General features: G+C 50.1%; 1 protein-coding gene across 1 annotated transcript in view; it reads right to left on the minus strand.

Moving 5' to 3' along the window:
• Nucleotides 1–22,366, minus strand: part of RIOK1 (RIO kinase 1) — a 108,505-nt gene that overhangs the window by 42,605 nt on the left and 43,534 nt on the right. The window contains exons 8-12 of the mRNA XM_075316462.1: nucleotides 21,440–21,520; nucleotides 18,978–19,064; nucleotides 11,445–11,582; nucleotides 9,708–9,811; nucleotides 195–301 (exon numbers count right to left, since the gene is read on the minus strand). Of these exons, the coding sequence (XP_075172577.1) occupies nucleotides 195–301; nucleotides 9,708–9,811; nucleotides 11,445–11,582; nucleotides 18,978–19,064; nucleotides 21,440–21,520 (517 nt within the window). The remainder of the gene's footprint in view (nucleotides 1–194; nucleotides 302–9,707; nucleotides 9,812–11,444; nucleotides 11,583–18,977; nucleotides 19,065–21,439; nucleotides 21,521–22,366) is intronic.

Consider the following 22,366-nt stretch of genomic DNA (forward strand, 5'->3'; position numbering starts at 1 on the left):
CCCATGCTATATGAACATAGGTAACCATCCTCCCAGCATGTAATCCAGAATTACACAGAAGGACCTTATACACAGATGCACCCTCTCTGTTACGCACATGGACGTGATGCAATGTGGCAAGGATGGGTCTATCAGCCATTACACCCACAAGAGAAGGGGCAATTAAGAAGGACAAAGAAGATTATTCAGATTACCTTCTCTAGATAGGCATCCATGTTATCCTGATTTATAGATGGGTCCGTAACAAATTCAAAAAGTTCTCGTACTGTCATCACGGCTACGCCATACTTCACAAAGAAATCTACCAGCGAACAGAAAGTTGGATTACTTTAGTGGATACAAGATTTCTGCTTATGTTTAAAGGCGGTGGACACACTTTACTGATTTAATTTGTAGAAAAAAATAAAAAAAAATACAATCATCTTCCTATTTAGTCTTCATTAAAATAGACTACCGTTCTGCTGTAGAGCGTATTGCTAACTGTGCTGCTTTTTCTGACTCCATGTTGCTGTTTGAAGAGCTTCATAAAAGAGAAAAGGGTCTAAAAGTGGCAAGATCACACAGACTGTAGTGACGAGAACCAAAAGCAGAGCGGGGGGGGAACACGCACTCAGATATTTCATCAGTACTAAGGGAGAGAAGAACCCAGGGCAGGATCACCAGCCAAAAAAAAAACACAAGGCATAGTCTGGAGGGAGAAAGATTAGAGACAATATTGGCAAAAAGAAAAGGATAGACCCCAAGACAGAATTTATAGTTGGAGAGGGAAATATCCCACACACAGACACAACATCAGTAAGGAGAGACAAACCAAGGGAAGAAGCCGAAGAGGAGGAAGGGGTAATCATACCATAAACCGCATCAGTAAAGAGAGAAGCCAGGGCAGAATCTGCAGGGGAAGGGGGAAAGATACCACAGACAGCATCAGTAAGGAGAGACAAACTAAGGGTAGAAGCTGAAGAGGAAGGGGGTAAACATACCATAGACCGCATCAGTAAAGAGAGAGAATAAGCCAGGGCAGAATCCACAGGAGAAAAGGGTAAGATACTGCAGACCGCATCAGTAAAGAGAGAGAAGAACCAGGGCAGAATCTGTAGGGGCAGGAGGAAAGATACCACAGACTGCATTAGTAAAGAGAGAGAAGAACCAGGGCAGAATCTGCAGGGGCAGGAGGAAAGATACCACAGACCGCATTAGTAAAGAGAGAGAAGAACCAGGGCAGAATCTGCAGGGGAAGGAGGAAAGATACCACAGACCGCATTAGTAAAGAGAGAGAGGAACCAGGGCAGAATCTGCAGGGACAGGAAAAAAGATACCACAGACAGCATCAGTAAAGAAAGAAGAACCAGGGCAGAATCTGCAGGGGCAGGAGGAAAGATACCACAGACTGCATTAGTAAAGAGAGAGAGGAACCAGGGCAGAATCTGCAGGGGCAGGAGGAAAGATACCACAGACCGCATTAGTAAAGAGAGAGAGGAACCAGGGCAGAATCTGCAGGGACAGGAGGAAAGATACCACAGACAGCATCAGTAAAGAAAGAAGAACCAGGGCAGAATCTGCAGGGGCAGGAGGAAAGATACCACAGACAGCATCAGTAAAGAGAGAAGAACCAGGGCAGAATCTGCAGGGGCAGGAGGAAAGATACCACAGACTGCATCAGTAAAGAGAGAGAGGAACCAGGGCAGAATCTGCAGGGACAGGAGGAAAGATACCACAGACAGCATCAGTAAAGAGAGAGAAGAACCAGGGCAGAATCTGCAGGGGCAGGAGGAAAGATACCACAGACAGCATCAGTAAAGAGAGAAGAACCAGGGCAGAATCTGCAGGGGCAGGAGGAAAGATACCACAGACTGCATCAGTAAAGAGAGAGAAGAACCAGGGCAGAATCTGCAGGGGCAGGAGGAAAGATACCACAGACTGCATCAGTAAAGAGAGAGAGGAACCAGGGCAGAATCTGCAGGGACAGGAGGAAAGATACCACAGACAGCATCAGTAAAGAAAGAAGAACCAGGGCAGAATCTGCAGGGGCAGGAGGAAAGATACCACAGACAGCATCAGTAAAGAGAGAAGAACCAGGGCAGAATCTGCAGGGGCAGGAGGAAAGATACCACAGACTGCATCAGTAAAGAGAGAGAGGAACCAGGGCAGAATCTGCAGGGGCAGGAGGAGAGATACCACAGACAGCATCAGTAAAGAGAGAAGAACCAGGGCAGAATCTGCAGGGGCAGGAGGAAAGATACCACAGACCGCATTAGTAAAGAGAGAGAGGAACCAGGGCAGAATCTGCAGGGGCAGGAGGAAAGATACCACAGACCGCATTAGTAAAGAGAGAGAGGAACCAGGGCAGAATCTGCAGGGGCAGGAGGAAAGATACCACAGACCGCATTAGTAAAGAGAGAGAAGAACCAGGGCAGAATCTGCAGGGGCAGGAGGAAAGATACCACAGACAGCATCAGTAAAAAGAGGTTTGGGGAACACAATCTTCAGTATCAGGTCAGCATGCCTATACAGTGCAGAGGAAATCCCTTTATGGGCTGTATAAAAGAAGAATACATCTGAGCTAGTGAAAGCAGTATCCTAAATACACAGTGGGCAGTTTATCAACAGATAAGTGTCAGTTCTTTCAAGTTCCAAATGTTCAAAAGTCATGAGAATTAGGGTACCTTCACACTTTAGCGATGCAGCAGCGATCCGACCAGCGATCTGACCTGGTCAGGATCGCTGCTGCATCGCTACATGGTCGCTGGTGAGCTGTCAAACAGGCAGATCTCACCAGCGACCAGTGACCAGCCCCCAGCGACGTGCAAGCGACGCTGCGCTTGCACGGAGCCGGCGTCTGGAAGCTGCGGACACTGGTAACTAAGGTAAACATCGGGTATGGTTACCCGATGTTTACATTAGTTACCAGCGCACACCGCTTAGCTCTGCTTGCTCTCCTAGCTACAGTACACATCGGGTTAATTAACCCGATGTGTAATGCAGCTACATGTGCAGAGAGCAGGGAGCCGCGCACACTGTTTAGCGCTGGCTCCTTGCTCTCCTAGCTACAGTACACATCGGGTTAATTAACCCGATGTGTAATGCAGCTACATGTGCAGAGAGCCGGAGCCGGCAGCACAGGCAGCGTGAGAGCTGCGGAGGCTGGTAACTAAGGTAAATATCGGGTAACCACCTTGGTTACCCGATGTTTATCTTGGTTACAGCTTACCGCAGCTGCCAGATGCCGGCTCCTGCTCCCTGCTCGCTTCATTTGTCGCTCTCTCGCTGTCACACACAGCGATCTGTGTGTCACAGTGGGAGAGCGCCTTTGAAGAAAACGAACCAGGGCTGTGTGTAACGAGCAGCGATCTCGCAGCAGGGGCCAGATCGCTGCTCAGTGTCACACACAGCGAGATCGCTAATGAGGTCACTGCTGCGTCACAAAAAGCGTGACTCAGCAGCGATCTCGGCAGCGAGCTCGCTGTGTGTGAAGCACCCCTAAGAGTGTGGGTCCTACACATTTCTAACATTATTAGTGAAGACAAAAAAAGGCAATCTGTCTGCTCATAAAAGTCACAGATTTTATTAGGTCTTTAATACAGCCCCAAATTTATTAACAGTCATTTGAGATTGGCCCAGGAAACAACATTAATTAAAACCCATAAAGAATCTCATGTACATTGGACCTTAGTATTACTTAGATAGAATGATATACGACAAAAAGAGAGAATTTTGTTACTTACCGTAAATTCTTTTTCTTATAGTTCCGACATGGGAGACCCAGACCATGGGTGTATAGCTACTGCCTCCGGAGGACACACAAAGTACTACACTCAAACGTGTAGCTCCTCCCTCCTAGCATATACACCCCCTGGTAGCCAGTCCTAACCAGTTTAGTGCAAAAGCTGAAGGAGGACATCCACCCACAAGTAGAGACAGAGCAAAACCCGGACAACCGGAACCTCTGTCTACAACAACCGCCGGTGATAACACACGGAACAAGAAACCTGCCAACAGGCAACAGGGAGGGTGCTGGGTCTCCCATGTCGGAACTATAAGAAAAAGAATTTACGGTAAGTAACAAAATTCTCTTTTTCTTCATCGTTCCTTATGGGAGACCAAGACCATGGGACGTTCTAAAGCAGTCCATGGGTGGGAATAAACAGAAAAACTGAGAAGTAGGCGAAACCTAACTTCACAAATGGGCGACAGCCGCCTGAAGGATGCGTCTACCCAAGCTCACATCTGCCGAAGCAAGAGCATGCACTTGGTAGTGCTTCGAAAAGATATGCAGACTAGTCCAAGTGGCAGTCTGACAGACCTGCTGAGCCGTAGCCTGGGCGTGAAAGCCTAAAAGGCACCGACAGCTCTGGTCAAGTGTGCCTTGATCCCCAGCGGGAGAGGCACTTGAGTACACTGGTAGGTATCGGAAATGGCCGACCTAAACCAACGAGCCAGGGTCGGCTTAAATGCCGAGAGGCCCTTACGCTGACCAGCGGTCAGCACAAAAGAGAGGTGCACCGCCTAAGAACAGCGGTGCGAGACACATAGATCCGGAGCGCCCGCACCAGATCCAGAGTATGCAACGCCCTTTCAAAGCGATGATCAGGAGCCGGACAAAAGGAAGGCAGGGAAAATGCCCCGGTTAAGGTGGAAGCAGCAACCACCTTAGGGAGAAAGTCCGGAGTCGGACGGAGAACCACCTTGTCTTGATGAAGGGAGGACTCCGAAGAGAGTGCAGCCAAAACAGAGACTCTCTTGAGGGAAGTTATGGCCACTAGAAAGACCACTTTCTGTGAAAGACTAAACAAGAAAACTCCCTAAGAGGCTCAAAGGGGGGTTTCCGGAAGCCATGAGGACCGAATCAAGGTCCCGGGGCTCCAAGGGCCGCCGGTAAGGCGGAATGATGTGAGATGCGCCCTGCATAAAGGAGTGCACCTGGGCCAGCCGGGCGATACGCCGCTGGCACAACACTGACAGAGCCGAGACCTGTCCCTTAAGGGAATTGAGGGATAGTCCTAGCTGCAGACCGGACTGTAGAAGGGACAGGAGGGTCGGCAAGGCCAAAAGGCCAAAGGATACTTCCGAGCTCGAGTCATAGTGGAACTGACTTCAGGAGGGATACCAGAAGTCGTCAAGATCCATGACTCAAACGCCACGCCGTCAATCTGAGAGCCGCAGATTCTGGCAGAAAGACGGACCTCGTGAGAGAAGGTCTGGACAGTCCGGGAGATGCCATGGCACCTCTACGGACAGACGGAGCAGGTCAGGGTACCAAGCTTGCCTGGGTCAGTCTGGAGTAATGAGAATGACCCAACGGCCCTCCTGTCTGATCTTGCGCAGGACTCTGGGCAAGAACTAGAGGGTGAAAACACGTAATACAGACGAAGCTGGGACCAAACTTGAACCAGTGCGTCTGCCGCAAAAACCTGAGGATCGTGGAGCCACGGTTTGACGGCGGAGACAATCTGCCTCCCAGTTTTCCACGTCTGGGATGTGGGCTGCGGATATGGTGGACTAGGAGTCCTCCGTCCACTGAAGAATGCGATGAACCTCCAACATTGCCAGGCGGCTGAGTGTCCCGCCCTGGAGGTTAATGTAGGCAAACGCTGTAGCGTTGTCTGACTGGACTCGAATATGCCTGGCCGCCAACAGATGGTGAAAGGCTTAGACAGCTAGAAACACAGCTCCGATTTCCAGCACATTGATCCAGAGGGCTGATTCGGACAGAGTCCAAGTGCCCTGCGCTCCATGGTGGAGATATACTGCTCCCCAGCCGGATAGGCTAGCATCTTGGTGAGGATCACCCGGGACGGAGCCAGAAAGGAGCGTCCCTGAGACAGAGGGGCCGAAGCCACCACTGAAACGAGCCCCTGGACTGAAAGGAGGAAGTCCGCTTGTTCCAACAGCGGAAAATATCCAGCCGCAGAGGACGCAGATGGAACTGGGCAAGGGAATCGCTTCCATTGACACCACCATCTGATCCAGTACCTGTATTAGGCTGGGTCGAAGTGAGAGTGGACTTGGACAGAATGACAAACCACCCGAATTGGTTAGAGAGGCGAGAGTGAGCGAGGCACTCCGCTAACAGTTTGCACTGGATGAAGCCCAGACTAGACGGCTGTCCAGGACAAAAGGATCACTGCCAACCCCTAGAGGTGCAGGACCGCAATAACAGCTGCCCCGACCTTGAGAATACTCGAGGGGTCGTGGCTAACCCCAAGGGAAGAGCCACGAATTGGACCACTCTGATTGCAAAACGTAGACAAGGCTGGTGTGAAACTGCGATTGGCACATGCAGATAGGCATCTCTGATGTCGATGGATGCTAGGGAATCTCCTTGGGTCATTGATTGATCGCAGAGACTTCATGCGAAAATGCCGCACCTGAACATGCTTGAGAACCAGGTCGGAAGGCACCGCCCTCTTCGGGTACTAGGAATGGATTTAAGCAGAAATCTCAGAACCGTTCCCAGTCGGGAACCAGTACAATTACTCCAGTGGCCTGCAAGAATGCCACAGCCTGTGAGAAGGCGGCGGCCTTTGAGCAGGGGGGAGTTGACAGAAAAAATCTGTTTGGCGGGCTGGATAGAATTCTATCCTGTAGCCGTGGGAGATGGTATCTCGCCCCCACTGATCGGAGACGTGTTAAAACCATACGTCGCCAAAGTGGGAGAGCCTGCCACCGACCAAGGACGTTGCTGGCGTGGCCAGATAGCCAGGAGGAGGCTGACTTAGTGGCAGCATCTCCTGCGGTCTTCTCGTGCGCCATTTGGGTTTACGATCCTTGGCTGAGGGACGAGGCCGAGGGCTTAGAGAACGATCAGATGGAGGAACGAAAAGAACGAAACCTCGACTGATTCCCGCCCTGGACAGGTTACCTGGTTAGGTTTGTGGCATGGAAGAACTCTTCCCGCCAAGAGCTTCCTTAATAATTTCATCCAGTTGTTCCCGAATAGTCTGGTCCCTGCAAAAGGGAGCCCAGCAAGGAACTTCTTTAGAAGCATCCGCCTTCCACTTCCGAAGCCACAGGAGCCTGCGGATAGCGAGGAAATTAGCCGAGGCCACCGCAGTGCGGTGAGAGTCTCCATCATGGCAGACATGGCATAGGACGAAAAGACTGAAGTCTGGAAGTTAAGGCAACCATTTCGGGCAAAGAGTCCCTGTGAGGGAATGCATCTCGTCTAGAGAAGCAGAGATTGCTTTGAAAGCCGCACTGCTGCAAAAGCTGGGGAGAACGAGGCCCCTGCCGCCTCCATACAGATTTGCCAGAAGGACAACCTGGCGGACAGCAAAGCCGCAAGTGAGGAGTCATCAGCCACTGATACAACGGTCCGGGCTGAGAGTCAAAACACCGGAGGGACCACCTTTGGTGAATGAGCCCACTCCTTGACCACCTCTGGTGGAAGGGGAAGACTGTCATCAGAACCACGCTTTGGGAAGCGTTTGCCAGAGCAGACCCTGGGCTTGGTCACAGTGGCCTGAAAACTGGAGTGGTTAAGGAACACACTCCTTGTTCTCTTAGGCAAGGTAAACTGGTGCCTTTTTGCCAGCGAGGGATGCTCCTCTGATACTGGCGGATTGAGGTCCAGTACAGAATTAACGTACAGTGGGATCCTTAGAGAGGTGCCGTCAGCCACTAATACAACTATCCGGGCTGAAATACTAGACACCGGAGAGACCACCCTTGGTGAATGAGCCCACTCCTTGACCACCTCTGGTGGAAGGGGGAAACAGTCATCAGAACCACGCTTTAGGAAGCGTTTGTCAGGACAGGCTCTGGGCTTGGTCACAGTGGGCTGAGACCTGGAGTGGTTGAGGAACACACTCCTTGTTCTCTTTAAGGTATACTGATGCCTTTCTGCCAGAGGGGGATACTCCCCTGATACAGGCGGATTGAGGTCCAGTACAAATATAATGGACGCAATCAAATCATTAACATCTGCATCACCTTCGGACAGATCAATGGTACATTAAGTAGCGTCCGAGCCCCCAGTAAAGACATCCTCCTCGTCCAGTGAGTCAGCTCGTGAATCAGAGCTGCGGGACGGGAAAGGACAGGGAACCCTGCGTCTCCATTTTAGGAGGACGGGGTCTGAGATGAAGAGTCCTCTGAGAGCTTTGCTGAGCGAGCCGTAGCAGCCGAAGCGCCCTGAGAAGGGGGCTAATGCATGCTCAGCACCACCGGAGCACAGCTGGAGGGACCACTGATGAGCCTCCAGGCTGAGGAACCACTGTGTTTGTGTGCTCAGTACAGGCAGTACGAGTCTACATGCAGTGCATATTAAGAACAGCCTTGCAGCCTTGCTCTGATGTGAGACATGCTGCAGAAGTGGGGGCTCTGTGAGGGAATGCATCTCCAGAATGACCCCCAGCAGAGTATATAAACAGAGAATATAAGCAGCTGCACAACCGGAGGTTGTGGCTTGCCAGACCGTTTAACATACATTTCTGTGCCCTCCAGTCCCCCAGCCCAGGCCCCCATTTGTCACAATGTGGTATCTCTGTGTCTATGCAGACCTTGAGAACGCTGAGAAAATGGCGACCGGAGCGAGGAGAGGGGGCAAAAGAGGTATACAGGGGAGGGAATCCTTCCTCAGAGAGGAGTGTCCGTTCCCTGTGCTGCACAGCCGCTGGGCGGAGCCACACCATCCCTCTGCATGACTGACATGCAGGGGGAGTGAAACCGAAACTAGGCCTCAGGCGAAGCCGGGGCCTAGATTTAAACATGCGGCCAGCGAGCAGGCACCATCGGCGCGGTTCTCCAGTGAAAACTGGAGAACCGGCCGGAAATGTTACAACAGACATATAACACACTCCCCCCAATAAATAAAGTACAAAGGACCCCTGGAAAGACCACTTTCTGTGGTAAAAACGTCTCAATACTTAGCTTGAGACGCAGGTGCCAGGTCCCTGGGGGGGGGGTTAAACGCTCCGTCCGACAGGATCCTGAACAGGGCTGCGGATGGAGACCGGTCTCCTGCAAAGCAGTGAGAACCGAGATGACTCCCACTTCAAGCCAAAGCCCCAGGGGATGGTGAAGGAGCGCGGCATGTGAAGGCTCCAGCCTTGTAAGTCAACCTTAACAGCACCGCCGACACAGTGGGGTGAGAAGAGACATGCCGGGAGTCCAGATTGGACCCGCTTTTCTTCCAAATCTTTGAAATCCAAAAAATCAAAAATCAAAAATCAGAGGATGCATGTGTGTGTGTGACCTCCTGAACACAAAGCATTGAAACTGGTTAGGACTGGCTACCAGGGGGTGTATATGCTAGGAGGGAGGAGCTACACGTTTGAGTGTAGTACTTTGTGTGTCCTCCGGAGGCAGTAGCTATACACCCATGGTCTGGGTCTCCCATAAGGAACGATGAAGAAAGTATGCACATGCATAGTCGCTCCAATTCTATTTCCCCACCCAGCGCCGCTTCCTCCTGCTTAACTGACGCCTCCGTTGCCTAAAGACACACAGCACAGAAACTGTCAAACAGGAGGCAGAAGCACTAGGCATGTAATAGAGCTGGAGTGATAGAGGCTTCAGATCTACAAATAGCTCTTCAGTCTCATTTGCAGATCAATTCAAACACTGATTTCTCAGTAATGGAGGAATAAACTGACCATGTAGAGATATTGCTGGACTTGTCTTTGAAAGAGCTAAATGCATATATAAATAGTTTGGGGTATGAAACACTGATTACAGACTCCCTTTAATAATAAAAATGTAAAACTCACCATTCACATTGGCACAGTCTTTACGGAGAAATTCCAAAGCATGTGGATGATCGTGTTCCACTGACTGAGACACATCGATTATATATACCTGTCCATTATTGTACCTGAAATGTATTGTAGTAAGGCATTCAAAGCTCCATTCCGAACCAGAAAATATCTAAATCACCAAACAAAACACGGCGAAAATTCCACGACAAGTATTGCATGTCATGAATGATATCTACAATTTGTCATATAACTAGATCCTGCAATGCAAGTAGGACAAGCAAGAAGATAAAGGATCCAATGACTCCATATTAGATGAGCATCTCTGAGGAGTTCTGATTGTACACAGGCACTATATAGTACAGTGGTACCTTGCTTAACGAGAACAATCCGTTCTGGGACTGTGCTTGTTAACCAACTTACTCCTTCAGCAGAGCAAGATTTCCCATAGGAAATCATTGCAATGCTGACAATTCGTTCCACAACTAGTTAAATGTCCCATCCTGGTCCCCTATTCTGTCATTCCACACACAAACACATACAAACGCACACACACACACACACACACACACACACACACACACACACACACACACACACACACACACAAACGCACACAAAACACACACACACACAAACACATTATATGCTCACCTTACCTTCCGTTCCATCGCCGGTCTCCTGGGACTTGATGTTCTCCGGTGTGGGCCGTGTATCGGGTAAGCTTTTACAGAAAGCTTTGCTTGTTAAGCGAAATTCTCGTTAAGTGGGTTACTCGTTAAGCGAGGTACCACTGTATTGTTAATAAATGATTTTGAGAAATCTTGTTCCAATGTTGGATTGCAGTCTGTCCCATTTCATTCTTGAAAATACCAGTCAATAGTAATCCTTTGATCTCATTTGTCAGTCTCCTGAATAGAATTTGATTGAAGCCTAGTATACATAGAATCAGGAGACAATCAGGGGCATCACTTATATTTTACCCTACGTGTTGCCCTTATAAACTATTTGGGACAAGCATTTCCTAATTGTCAGCATCTCCTGGGAGATCTTACAGAGGTAAAAAAATATCAGGCTAGCCAACTTCCAGCCTCTTATTTGGCACACTGGGGGGTTCTTTAGTTAGTACAACTATCCCTGCAGGTCTCCATTATAAGGCTATGTTCACACACTGCGTTTTTTACCTGCGTTTTTGGTCCGTTTTTGCTGCAGAAATTTCTTGAGAAATTCTTGTAACCTTTCTGCAGACATTCCCCAGCAAAACCTATGGCAAAAAAAATTAGCTGTGCGCACACTGCGTTTTTTTCTTAAGAAAATTCTTTCAGTAGATTCTCTTAAGAAAAAGAATGAGCATGTCACTTCTTTTCTGCAGCTAACTGCGTTATTTGCCATAGATAACTGGCACATTAACACAGGGAGCAACCAGCGGTAAAAATGCACCAAAAACGCACCGAAAACGCGGCAAAAACGCAGGTGCATTTTTTAACGCAGGTGCACTAATCCTTCACTCTTAAGAAATTTCTTAAGAAAAATCATTTTTCTAGTGTGAACATAGCCTTAGGGTAGGGTCATACGCAGTGATAAATGTTACATGTGGATTTTTCCATACACTGGATATCTAACACAGCCTAGACAAATCATTTCACAATGTGAATACTGAATTCATACATATCTCCCAGCCATTATGTTCACAGATTTAGACAGCACGAGGTATTTTTCTACATCACTCACTAGTCGTCTTCCATTACTTACAGGATGTTAAATTCACTAAGATCTGCATGTACAAGTCTGGCATCCTGGTACATGTCTCTCATGTAATGCATAATGTCCAAATAAATCTCCCGAGCCTTAGAGTCCGACAACTGGACATTCTTCAACAACGGAGCAGGCCTTGAAAAAGAAGAACGGAAATCAAGGCGAGAATGATAGACCCAGTACGGCAAGTTCATACGTGGCAGAATACCTACAATATCTACTTTTGGATTTCCCCCTCTGTACTGCACGGCTTTTTCACACAAAGCATAAGCATTGCAAATCAACAGCAAAATTAATTTCGGAAGGATTTTTTCCACTATATGTTGATAACATTCTAAAAATTGCAGTGCAATACACGTGGATGGTATCAGCATGGCAAAACCACTGCATACACCATGACTGGCCCTGGTATACACTCACCAGTATACAAAAATATACACCTTAAATGAATAAAACTCAACATTATATAAACACACATTAGCGTTCGCTAATTAAAGGGAACCTGTCACCAGTTTTTTCCCTATTAAACCAAAAATATCACCTTCTGCAGCTCCTGGGCTTCATTCTAGGAAGGTGCACCTTGTTGATGGCCCCCCTTGCAGACCCCTAAAAGAACTTTATAAAATCTTACTGTTTCCTAAGCAAATGAGTTTGGCTGGCCAGATGGGCGGGCTCTAATTCAGTCCTAACCCCCCCCCCTCCTGTTTGCCGTAATGATTTTACATGGATGATGCTGCCCCACACTGCTGGAGTCTCGCGCAGGCACATTTCGCTGTGCCCCTATCATGGGGTTGAGCATAAAGCTCCCCTCACGCAAGCGCCGGTGATGTAGTTGCGCAGGCGCGAGATTATGGGTGGGTACGAGGGTAACGCTGGTGAGGTCATACACAGCGCCGCCCATACTCTAGCGCCTGCACAACTACATCACCGGCGCTCGCGTGAGGGGAACTTTATGCTCAGCCCCATGATAGGGGAACAGCAAAATGCGCCTGCGAGAGACTCCAGCAGCATGGGGCGGCATCATCCATGTAAATTATGCCTGGGGACGGCGAACAGCGGCAGGAGGGGGGACAGGAATCGAATTAGAGCCCGCCCAACTAGCCAACCAAACTCATTTGCATAAGTAACGGTAAGATTTTATAAAGCTCTTTTAGAGATCTGAAAGAGGGGCCAGCAACAAGGTGCACCTTCCTAGAATACAGCACAGGAGCTGCAGAAGGTGATATTTTTGGTTTAATAGGGAAAAAACTGGTGACAGGTTCCCTTTAAAAGCATGAATACAACAGGTTTCAAGGAACCCCGTGAGTCTATTCATGCTGCCCAATCCACCGGCATCATGAATCGGAGCCTGACTGCATGATTGATGCCAGGAACATTTTCTCAGAAACAAAGCTGAGCCTGCGACTCAGAGTCAGACACCGGACTAGTCTCTCCCTATAGTCCCCGGCAGGGTCTTCAAACAATGTTTTTAGACATATCTGGCTGCAATTGCTAAACTCTGCCGACTCATGCTGCCCGTGGTTTGGGCAGTATGAATCCACTGACGGGTTTTAAATAATGTATATTTACAGGTCTCCATTCAATTACTTAGCGATCTCACACATTCATTTTATCCTAGGATCTAATCAAAAAAGAGAATTTTGTTTACTTACCGTAAATTCTTTTTCTTATAGTTCCGTATTGGGAGACCCAGACAATGGGTGTATAGCTTCTGCCTCCGGAGGACACACAAAGTACTACACTCAAAAGTGTAGCTCCTCCCTCTGACCTTATACACCACCTGGAGAACCAGATCTAGCCAGTTTAGTGCAAAAGCTGAAGGAGAATAGCCACCCACAAGTAAAAACAGAGCAACCGGAACAACCGGAGCCTCTGCCTACAACAACAGCCGGTGATAACACGCGGAACAAGAAACTGCCAACAGGCAACAGGGAGGGTGCTGGGTCTCCCAATACGGAACTATAAGAAAAAGAATTTACGGTAAGTAAACAAAATTCTCGTTTTCTTTATCGTTCCTATGGGAGACCCAGACAATGGGACGTCTCAAAGCAGTCCATGGGTGGGAATAAACAGAAAAACTAAGAAGTAGGCGGAGCCTAACTTCACAAATGGGCGACAGCCGCCTGAAGGATGCGTCTGCCCAAGCTTGCATCTGCCGAAGCATGAGCATGCACTTGGTAGTGCTTTGAAAAGGTATGCAGGCTAGTCCAAGTGGCAGCCTGACAGACTTGCTGAGCCGTAGCCTGGTGCCTGAAAGCCCAAGAGGCACCGACAGCTCTGGTCGAGTGTGCCTTGATCCCCGGCGGGGGAGGCACCTGAGAACACTGGTAGGCATCCGAAATGGTCGACCTAATCCAACAGGCTAAGGTCGGCTTAGAAGCAGAGAGGCCCTTACGCCGACCTGTGGTTAGCACAAAAAGAGAGGTGCACCGCCTCAGAGCAGCGGTGCGAGACACATAGATCCGGAGAGCACGCACCAGATCCAGAGTATGCAACGCTTTTTCAAAGCGATGAACAGGAGCCGGACAAAAGGAAGGTAGGGTAATGTCCTGGTTAAGGTGGAAAGGAGAGACCACCTTAGGAAGAAAGTCCGGAGTCGGACGGAGAACCACCTTGTCTTGATGAAAAACCAAAAAAGGTGACTCCGAAGAGAGCGCAGCCAAATCAGAGACTCTTCTGAGGGAAGTTATGGCCACTAGAAAAACCACTTTCTGTGAAAGACGATGCAAAGAGACCTCCCTAAGAGGCTCAAAGGGGGGTTTCTGCAAAACCGTGAGAACCAAATTGAGGTCCCAGGGATCCAAGGGCCGCCGGTAAGGCATAATGATGTGAGACGCGCCCTGCAAGAAGGTGCGGACCTGAGCCAGCCGGGCGATACGCCGCTGGAACAGCACTGACAGAGCCGAGACTTGTCCCTTGAGAGAGTTGAGGGACAGTCCCAGCTGCAGACCGGACTGTAGAAAGGACAGAAGGGTCGGCAAGGAAAAAGGCCAGGGAGAATGGCCGGAAGAGCGACACCAGGACAGGAAAATTTTCCAAGTCCTGTGATAGATCTTGGCAGAGGAAGACTTACGGGCCCGAGTTATAGTGGAGATGACTTCAGGGGGGATACCAGAAGCCATCAAGATCCAGGACTCAAGAGCCACGCCGTCAATCTGAGAGCCGCAGAATTCTGGCAGAAAAACGGACCTTGTGAGAGAAGGTCTGGACGGTCCGGAAGATGCCACGGCACCTCTACGGACAGATGGAGCAGGTCTGGGTCCCTAGCTCGCCTGGGCCAGTCCGGAGCAATGATGATGACTCGACGGTCCTCCATTCTGATCTTGCGCAGAACTCTGGGCAAGAGAGCTAGAGGGGGAAACACGTAGGACAGACGAAACTGGGACCAGTCTTAAACCAGAGCGTCCGCAGCGAAGGCCTGAGGATCGTGGGAGCGAGCCACGTAAACCGGAACCTTGTTGTTGTGACGGAATGCCATTAGGTCCACGTCCGGAGTGTCCCACTTGCGGCAGATTGACTGAAACACTGCCGGATGCAGGGACCACTCGCCACTGTCCACGGTTTGACGGCTGAGATAATCTGCCTCCCAGTTTTCCACGCCTGGGATGTGGACTGCGGATATGATGGACTTGGAGTCCTCCGCCCATTGAAGGATGCGTTGTACCTCCAACATTGCCAGGCGGCTGAGTGTCCCGCCTTGGTGACTGATGTAGGCAACCGCTGTCGCGTTGTCTGACTGGACTCGGATGTGCTTGCCCGCCAATAGGTGGTGAAAAGCTAGGAGAGCCAGAAGCACGGCTCTGGTTTCCAGCACATTGATCGAGAGGGCTGACTCGGACGGAGTCCAAGTGCCCTGTGCTCGGTGGTGGAGACATACCGCTCCCCAGCCGGATAGACTGGCATCCGTGGTAAGGATCACCCAGGACGGGGCCAGGAAGGAGCGTCCCTGAGACAGAGAGAGGGGCCGAAGCCACCACTGAAGAGAGCTCCTGGTCTGTGGCGACAGAGCCACTAACCTGTGCAATGAGGAAGGCCGCTTGTCCCAACAGCAGAGAATGTCCAGCTGCAGTGGACGCAGATGGAACTGGGCAAAGGGAACAGCCTCCATTGACGCCACCATCTGACCCAGCACCTGCATCAGGTGCCTGATGGAATAACGGCGGGGCCTCACCAGAGAGCGCACCGCCAGTTGGAGGGACTGCTGTTTGATTAACGGCAACTTCACAAGTGCCGGCAGAGTTTCGAACTGCATCCCTAGGTACGTGAGCCTCTGGGTCGGAGTCAGAGTGGATTTGGACAGATTGACAAGCCACCCGAATTGGGCTAGAGTGGCGAGAGTGAGCAAGACACTCCGCTGACAGTCTGCGCTGGATGAAGCCTGGACTAGAAGGTCGTCCAGGTAAGGAGTCACTGCCAACCCCTGGAGGTGCAGAACCGCAACCACTGCTGCCATGACCTTGGTGAATACCCGAGGGGCCGTGGCTAACCCGAAGGGAAGAGCCACGAATTGGAAATGTTCCTCTCAGATTGCAAAACGTAGCCAACGCTGGTGTGAAACTGCAATTGGCACATGCAGATAGGCATCTCTGATGTCGATGGATGCCAGGAAATCCCCTTGGGTCATTGAGGCAATGACTGACCGCAGAGACTCCATGCGAAAATGCCGCACCTGAACATGCTTGTTGAGAAGCTTGAGATCCAGGATGGGCCGGAAGGAACCGTCCTTTTTGGGGACTAGGAAGAGATTTGAGTAGAAACCTCTGAACCGTTCCCGGACGGGAACCGGTACAATTACTCCGTTGGCCTGCAAGGATGCCACGGCCTGAGAGAAGGCGGCGGCCTTGGAGCAGGGGGGAGTTGACAAAAAAAATCTGTTTGGCGGGCTGGAAGAGAATTCTATCCTGTAGCCGTGGGAGATGATATCCCAAACCCACTGATCGGAGACGTGTTGAAACCACGCGTCGCCAAAGTGGGAGAGCCTGCCACCGACTAAGGACGTTGCTGGCGCGGACAGATAGTCAAGAGGATGCTGCCTTAGTGGCAGCAGCTCCTGCGGTCTTCTGTGGACGCACTTTTGTGCGCCAGTTGGATTTTTGGTCCTTGGCTGAGTTAGTGGACGAGGCCGAGGGCTTAGAGGACGACCAGTTGGAGGAACGAAAGGAACGAAACCTCGACTGATTCCTACCCTGGACAGGTTTCCTGGTTTTGGTTTGTGGCATAGAAGTACTCTTCCCGCCAGTAGCTTCCTTAATAATTTCATCCAGCTGTTCACCGAACAGCCGGGACCCAGCAAAAGGGAGTCCAGCAAGGTACTTCTTTGAAGAAGCATCTGCCTTCCACTCTCGAAGCCACAAGATCCTGCGGATAGCGAGGGAATTAGCCGAAGCCACCGCAGTGCGGTGAGAAGCCTCCAGCATGGCAGACATGGCATAGGATGAAAAAGCTGAAGCTTGGGAAGTTAAGGTAACCATTTCGGGCATAGATTCCCTGGCGAGGGAATGCATCTCCTCTAGAGAAGCAGAGATGGCTTTGAGAGCCCACACTGCTGCAAAAGTCGGGGAGAACGAGGCCCCTGCCGCCTCATATACAGATTTGGCCAGAAGGTCAACCTGGCGGTCAGTGGAATCCTTAAGAGAGGTGCCATCAGCCACTGATACAACGGTCCGGGCTGAGAGTCTAGACACCGGGGGGTCTACCTTTGGTGAATGAGCCCACTCCTTGACCACCTCAGGTGGAAAGGGAAAACGGTCATCAGAACCACGCTTTGGGAAGCGTTTGTCAGGACAGGCCCTAGGCTTGGTCACAGCAGCCTGAAAACTGGAGTGGTTAAAGAACACACCCTTTACTCTCTTAGGCGAGGTAAACTGGTGCTTTTCTGCCAGAGAGGGTTGTTCCTCTGATACTGGCGGATTAAGATCCAGTACAGAATTAATGGACGCAATCAAATCACTAACATCTGAGTTACTTTCGGACAGATCAATGGGGCACATGGAGTTAGCCTCCGAGCCCCCTGTAAAGGCATCCTCCTCGTCCTGCGAGTCAGCTTCTGAAACAGAGCCGCGGGACGAGGAAGGAGCGGGAGCCCTGCGTCTCCTCTTAGGAGGACGGGGTCTGGGACCAGATGATGAATCCTCTGTGAGCTCCGGTCCTGAGAGAGCCCTAGCAGCAGAGGCACCCTGTGAAGGGGGCTGATGCATGTTCAGCAAAGTCCTGGACAGCTGTCCCATGGAGTTGGCAAAAGACTGGGAGATAGACGTAGATAAGGATTCTACCCAAGCCGGGGGTTCAGCCACAGGAGCCGGAGCAGCCGGAGAGACCACTGGGGGTGCGATCCAAGGCTGAGGCATCGACAGGTTAGAGCAGGCATCACAATGTGGATAGGTGCTCGGTTCAGGCAGTAGGAGCTTACATGCAGTGCATACTGAATACAACCTTGGAGCCTTGCTCCTCGTGTGAGACATGCTGCTGCAGTGGGGGCTCTGCCAGAATGACCCCCAGAGAGTATATACAGAGGTCCACAACCAGAGGTTGTGGCTTACCAAACCACTGGAGCGGTGTTGTGTGCCCTCCAGATCCCGAAGCCCGGACACCGAAGCACCTCAGCAGGGATGCTGCAGACCAGTGCTGATCGCAGGGAAAACGCTGAGAAAATGGCGCCGGAGCGAAGAGAGGGGGCGGGACTTACTCTGGGAGCGGGATCTGGAGGGCCATAGAGACTTACAGGGGAGGAGACATGTACTCAGTGAGGAGTGTCCCTCCCCTGTGCAGAACGGCCGCTGGGCGGAGCCGCGCTGTCCCTCTGCATGAATGACATGCGAGGGCAGTGAAACCGAAAGTAGGCCTCCGGCGAAGCCGGGGCCTAAATTTGAGCGGTGCGGCCGGCGCGCAGGCACCATCGGCGCGGTTCTCAGGCGACAGCCAGAGAACCCGCCGGAAATGTCATAAAACTCACTCAGCACACTCTCCCACAACAATAAAGTACAGGGACCCCCAATATATAAACGTCTCAGGTACTTAGCTTGCTGAGACGCAGGGTTCCAAGTCCCTGGGGATGAGTGCTCCGGTCCAGCAGGATCCTGAAGGGCTGCGGATGGAGACCGGTCTCCTGGCAAGCATGGAGAACCGTGCTGGCTCCCACTTCAAGCCAGAGCCCCGGAGGGATGGTGAAGGAGCACGGCATGTAAGGCTCCAGCCTTGGAATCAACCTTAACAGCACCGCCAACACAGTGGGGTGAGAAGGGACATGCCGGGGGTCCAGGCTTGGACCCGCTTTTCTTTAAACTCTTTCCAAAAATCAAAAATCAGATGAGAATGCATGTGTGGATGTATGCCTCCTGAACACAAAGCGATAAACTGGCTAGATCTGGTTCTCCAGGGGGTGTATAAGCTCAGAGGGAAAAGCTACACTTGAGTGTAGTACTTTGTGTGTCCTCCGGAGGCAGAAGCTATACACCCATTGTCTGGGTCTCCCATAGGAACGATAAAGAAAAGAACATAGCTATTACAACAAAAAACAAAAACGTTACTCACGTATCATTTTTTCCAATAAATCCCATAACAAGGACATGACTTCTCAGCATTACCGGCTCTGGACAGGGAATCCCTGCAGTGTTGAGACTTGAAATATGAAACAAAAGATGCATTGAATGTAAAGTAACACCATATTATTGATATCATAACTCTCTTTTACAATAGTTGTAATATAACAACGAGAGGAGAAAATGGTCAGTTGTGTATGTATCATCCAATGTTCTCCAACGGAGAACTATACAATACATGGCAAGCTCATGTAAAGCCTGCTTTACACCTTTCAATTAAGCATACGATATCGTATGCGATGTGACACGCCCCCATCGTATATGCGGCACGTCCAATTTGTTGACCGTGTCGCACAAACGATTAATTGCCGTCACACGTACTTACCCGTCCATACAACCTCGATGTGGGCGGCGAACATCCACTTCCTGGAGTGGGAGGGACGCTCGGTGTCACAGTAACGTCACACGGCAGCCGGCCAATAGAAGCGGAGGGGCGGAGATGAGCGGGACGTAAACATCCCGCCTACCTCCTTCATTCCGCATAGCCGGCGGGAGCCGCAAGACGCAGGTAAGCCGCTGTTCATCATTCCCGCAGTGTCACACACTGCGATGTGTGCTGCCTCGGGAACATTGAACAACCCGACGTGCAATTTTAAGGTTTTGAACGACGTGTATGCGATCGTTTATTCGTTCAATCGCACGTAGGTTTCACACACTACAATATCACTAACGATGCCAGATGTGCGTCACTTACGACATGACCCCCGCCGACACATCGCTAGATATATTGCAGCGTGTAAAGCCCGCTTAACATTCCCAGCCTTTATATCTAAAAGGGTCACACAGTACAGAGGTCACAATGCCAAAATGACCCAGCACTTCTCCTAGGACATATATATATTATATACACACATTCAAATGCGTGGCTATGTGCACCATGATACCGCCTCTATGCATTTTGGGGACCTTCTCTACTTTGTGACCGCATTTGCTTTCCCAGATCACGCACTGCCTGAACGTGGCCCGTGTGGCTGTGAACTGACAATGCCTGAGACCAGCCGCAAGAGCACAGTTTAATCAGTGCATTGTCTTCAGAAAGTAGCTAGGGAGAATCATGTGTCCATCCACACTGTGCGCCTGCGGACAGGAACAGGCACTCCTTTCTTTCTTATTCTTGATTGTTTCTGTGAAATTATTTTAGTGATTTCACATTGCGGAAAAATTTTCACTCAAGGACCTTGTTTCACAGATTAAATAAGTCATGTTCTTCCAGTTTACAGAGAGAATCAAAATAATTTGTTTTGCCAACAAAAAAAAAAAAAAGAAATTATATATAGTGTATATATACATACATACATACATACATACATACACATTATATATATATATATATATATATATATATATTAGGACAGTAGGGGGTGCGTCTTATAATCCGAATATACGGATTATATACTGCAGGGTTCAGGGGAGGTAGAGGCAGCTCTGGAGCGGTGCTGGAGGCTGAGGCAGGCTGGTGAAGGCTGCAGCGGGAGATCTCCCGCTCCCGCTCATATAATATGCACTGCCGCTGTCCATCACCGAGGTGCTGAAACCGCACCGTGGTGACGGGCTGGGGCAGCGGCGCATATTGTATCTGCCTGCGCTCCCCTTTGATGGCACATGACCCCCTGTGTTAGATATGGCCCCCATGCTGCTGCCCATAGTAAAATAAAAAACTCTTTACTTACCTCCTCCAGCGTGTCTCCCCGGTGTCTCCCTCCTGCCGCTGTGATCATGCACGCAGAGATGTCACTCTGCTGTGCCGATCACATGACCGGCACCGAGAACCAGGAAGTGGAGGAGCTCAGCAGCACGGAGGGAGACACAAGGGAGGACAGCGCTATTTTACTATAAGTAGCAGCATGGGGGCCATATCAAACACAGGGTGATGTGTGCCATCCACAGGGGGCCGTGCGCCAGCCACAGGAGGCAATGGGCAGCAATAGGGGCCGTGCGCCATCCACAGGGGGCCATGGGCAGCAATAGGGGCCGTGTACCAGCCACAGGGGGCCATGGGCAGCAATAGGGGCCGTGTGCCGGCCACAGAGGGCCATGGGCAGCAAATGGGGACATGTGGCATCACTGGGGGACGTGTGCCAGCACAAGGGGGCTATATTCAATATAAGGGGGCCATATCCAGATTAAGGGGGCTAATTTTAGGATGGGGGGGCTATGAGGGACATATACCCTATATGATTTGTTAGATGGACACTGGCATTATAAGATGGACCCCATTTATTAAAAAAGAATTCTCTTTTCCTTCACCAAATTTGGGGGTGCGTCTTATAATCAGGTGAGTCTTATATAGCGAAAAATACGGTGTGTGCACAACCATATCTTGTATAAATACATTAATAACCTGCTACCCCTCTGTGATGATCTCTTATCACATAAAAACCCAATATAGTTTACCGTATTAAATTCCTCATTTCTTTTTCTGCCCATGTCTTCACCATTTTTCGAGGGTTTCCTTTGCAATAGCCATGTCGAAACCTTAAAAGGGAATGGAAGTAAAGAACACAAGATAGAATTTGGGAAGATAACATTGTTAAACTGAGTAATGCATACACAGAAATGACAAAAGAAAGGTGTGAAAACACATGTGAAATCTGCGCAGGGCAGGCATTACAATTTAACTGGTAAAGAATTACTTAGAAATAAAAGCCAAAAAAAAAGAGAATTTTGTTTACTTACCGTAAATTCTTTTTCTTATAGTTCCGACATGGGAGACCCAGACCATGGGTGTATAGCTTCTGCCTCCGGAGGACACACAAAGTACTACACTAAAAAGTGTAGCTCCTCCCTTCTAGCATATACACCCCCTGGATAACCAAATATAGCCAGTTTAGTGCAAAAGCTAAAGGAGGACATCCACCCACAAGTAGAGATAGAGCAAAACCCGGAACAACCGGAACCTCTGTCTACAACAGCCAGGGAAAACACACGGAACAAGAAAACTGCCAACAGGCAACAGGGAGGGTGCTGGGTCTCCCATGTCGGAACTATAAGAAAAAGAATTTACGGTAAGTAAACAAAATTCTCTTTTTCTTCAACGTTCCTTATGGGAGACCCAGACCATGGGACGTTCCAAAGCAGTCCATGGGTGGGAATAAACAGAAAACTGAGAAGTAGGCGAAACCTAACTTCACAAATGGGCGACAGCCACCTGAAGGATGCGCCTGCCCAAGCTCGCATCTGCCGAAGCATGAGCATGCACTTGGTAGTGCTTCGAAAAGGTATGCAGACTGGACCAAGTGGCAGCCTGACAGACCTGCTCAGCCGTAGCCTGGTGCCTGAAAGCCCAAGAGGCACCGACAGCTCTGGTCGAGTGTGCCTTGA

Source organism: Anomaloglossus baeobatrachus, chromosome 6 (genome assembly GCF_048569485.1).
Source record: "Anomaloglossus baeobatrachus isolate aAnoBae1 chromosome 6, aAnoBae1.hap1, whole genome shotgun sequence".
Taxonomy (NCBI): Eukaryota; Metazoa; Chordata; class Amphibia; order Anura; family Aromobatidae; genus Anomaloglossus; species Anomaloglossus baeobatrachus.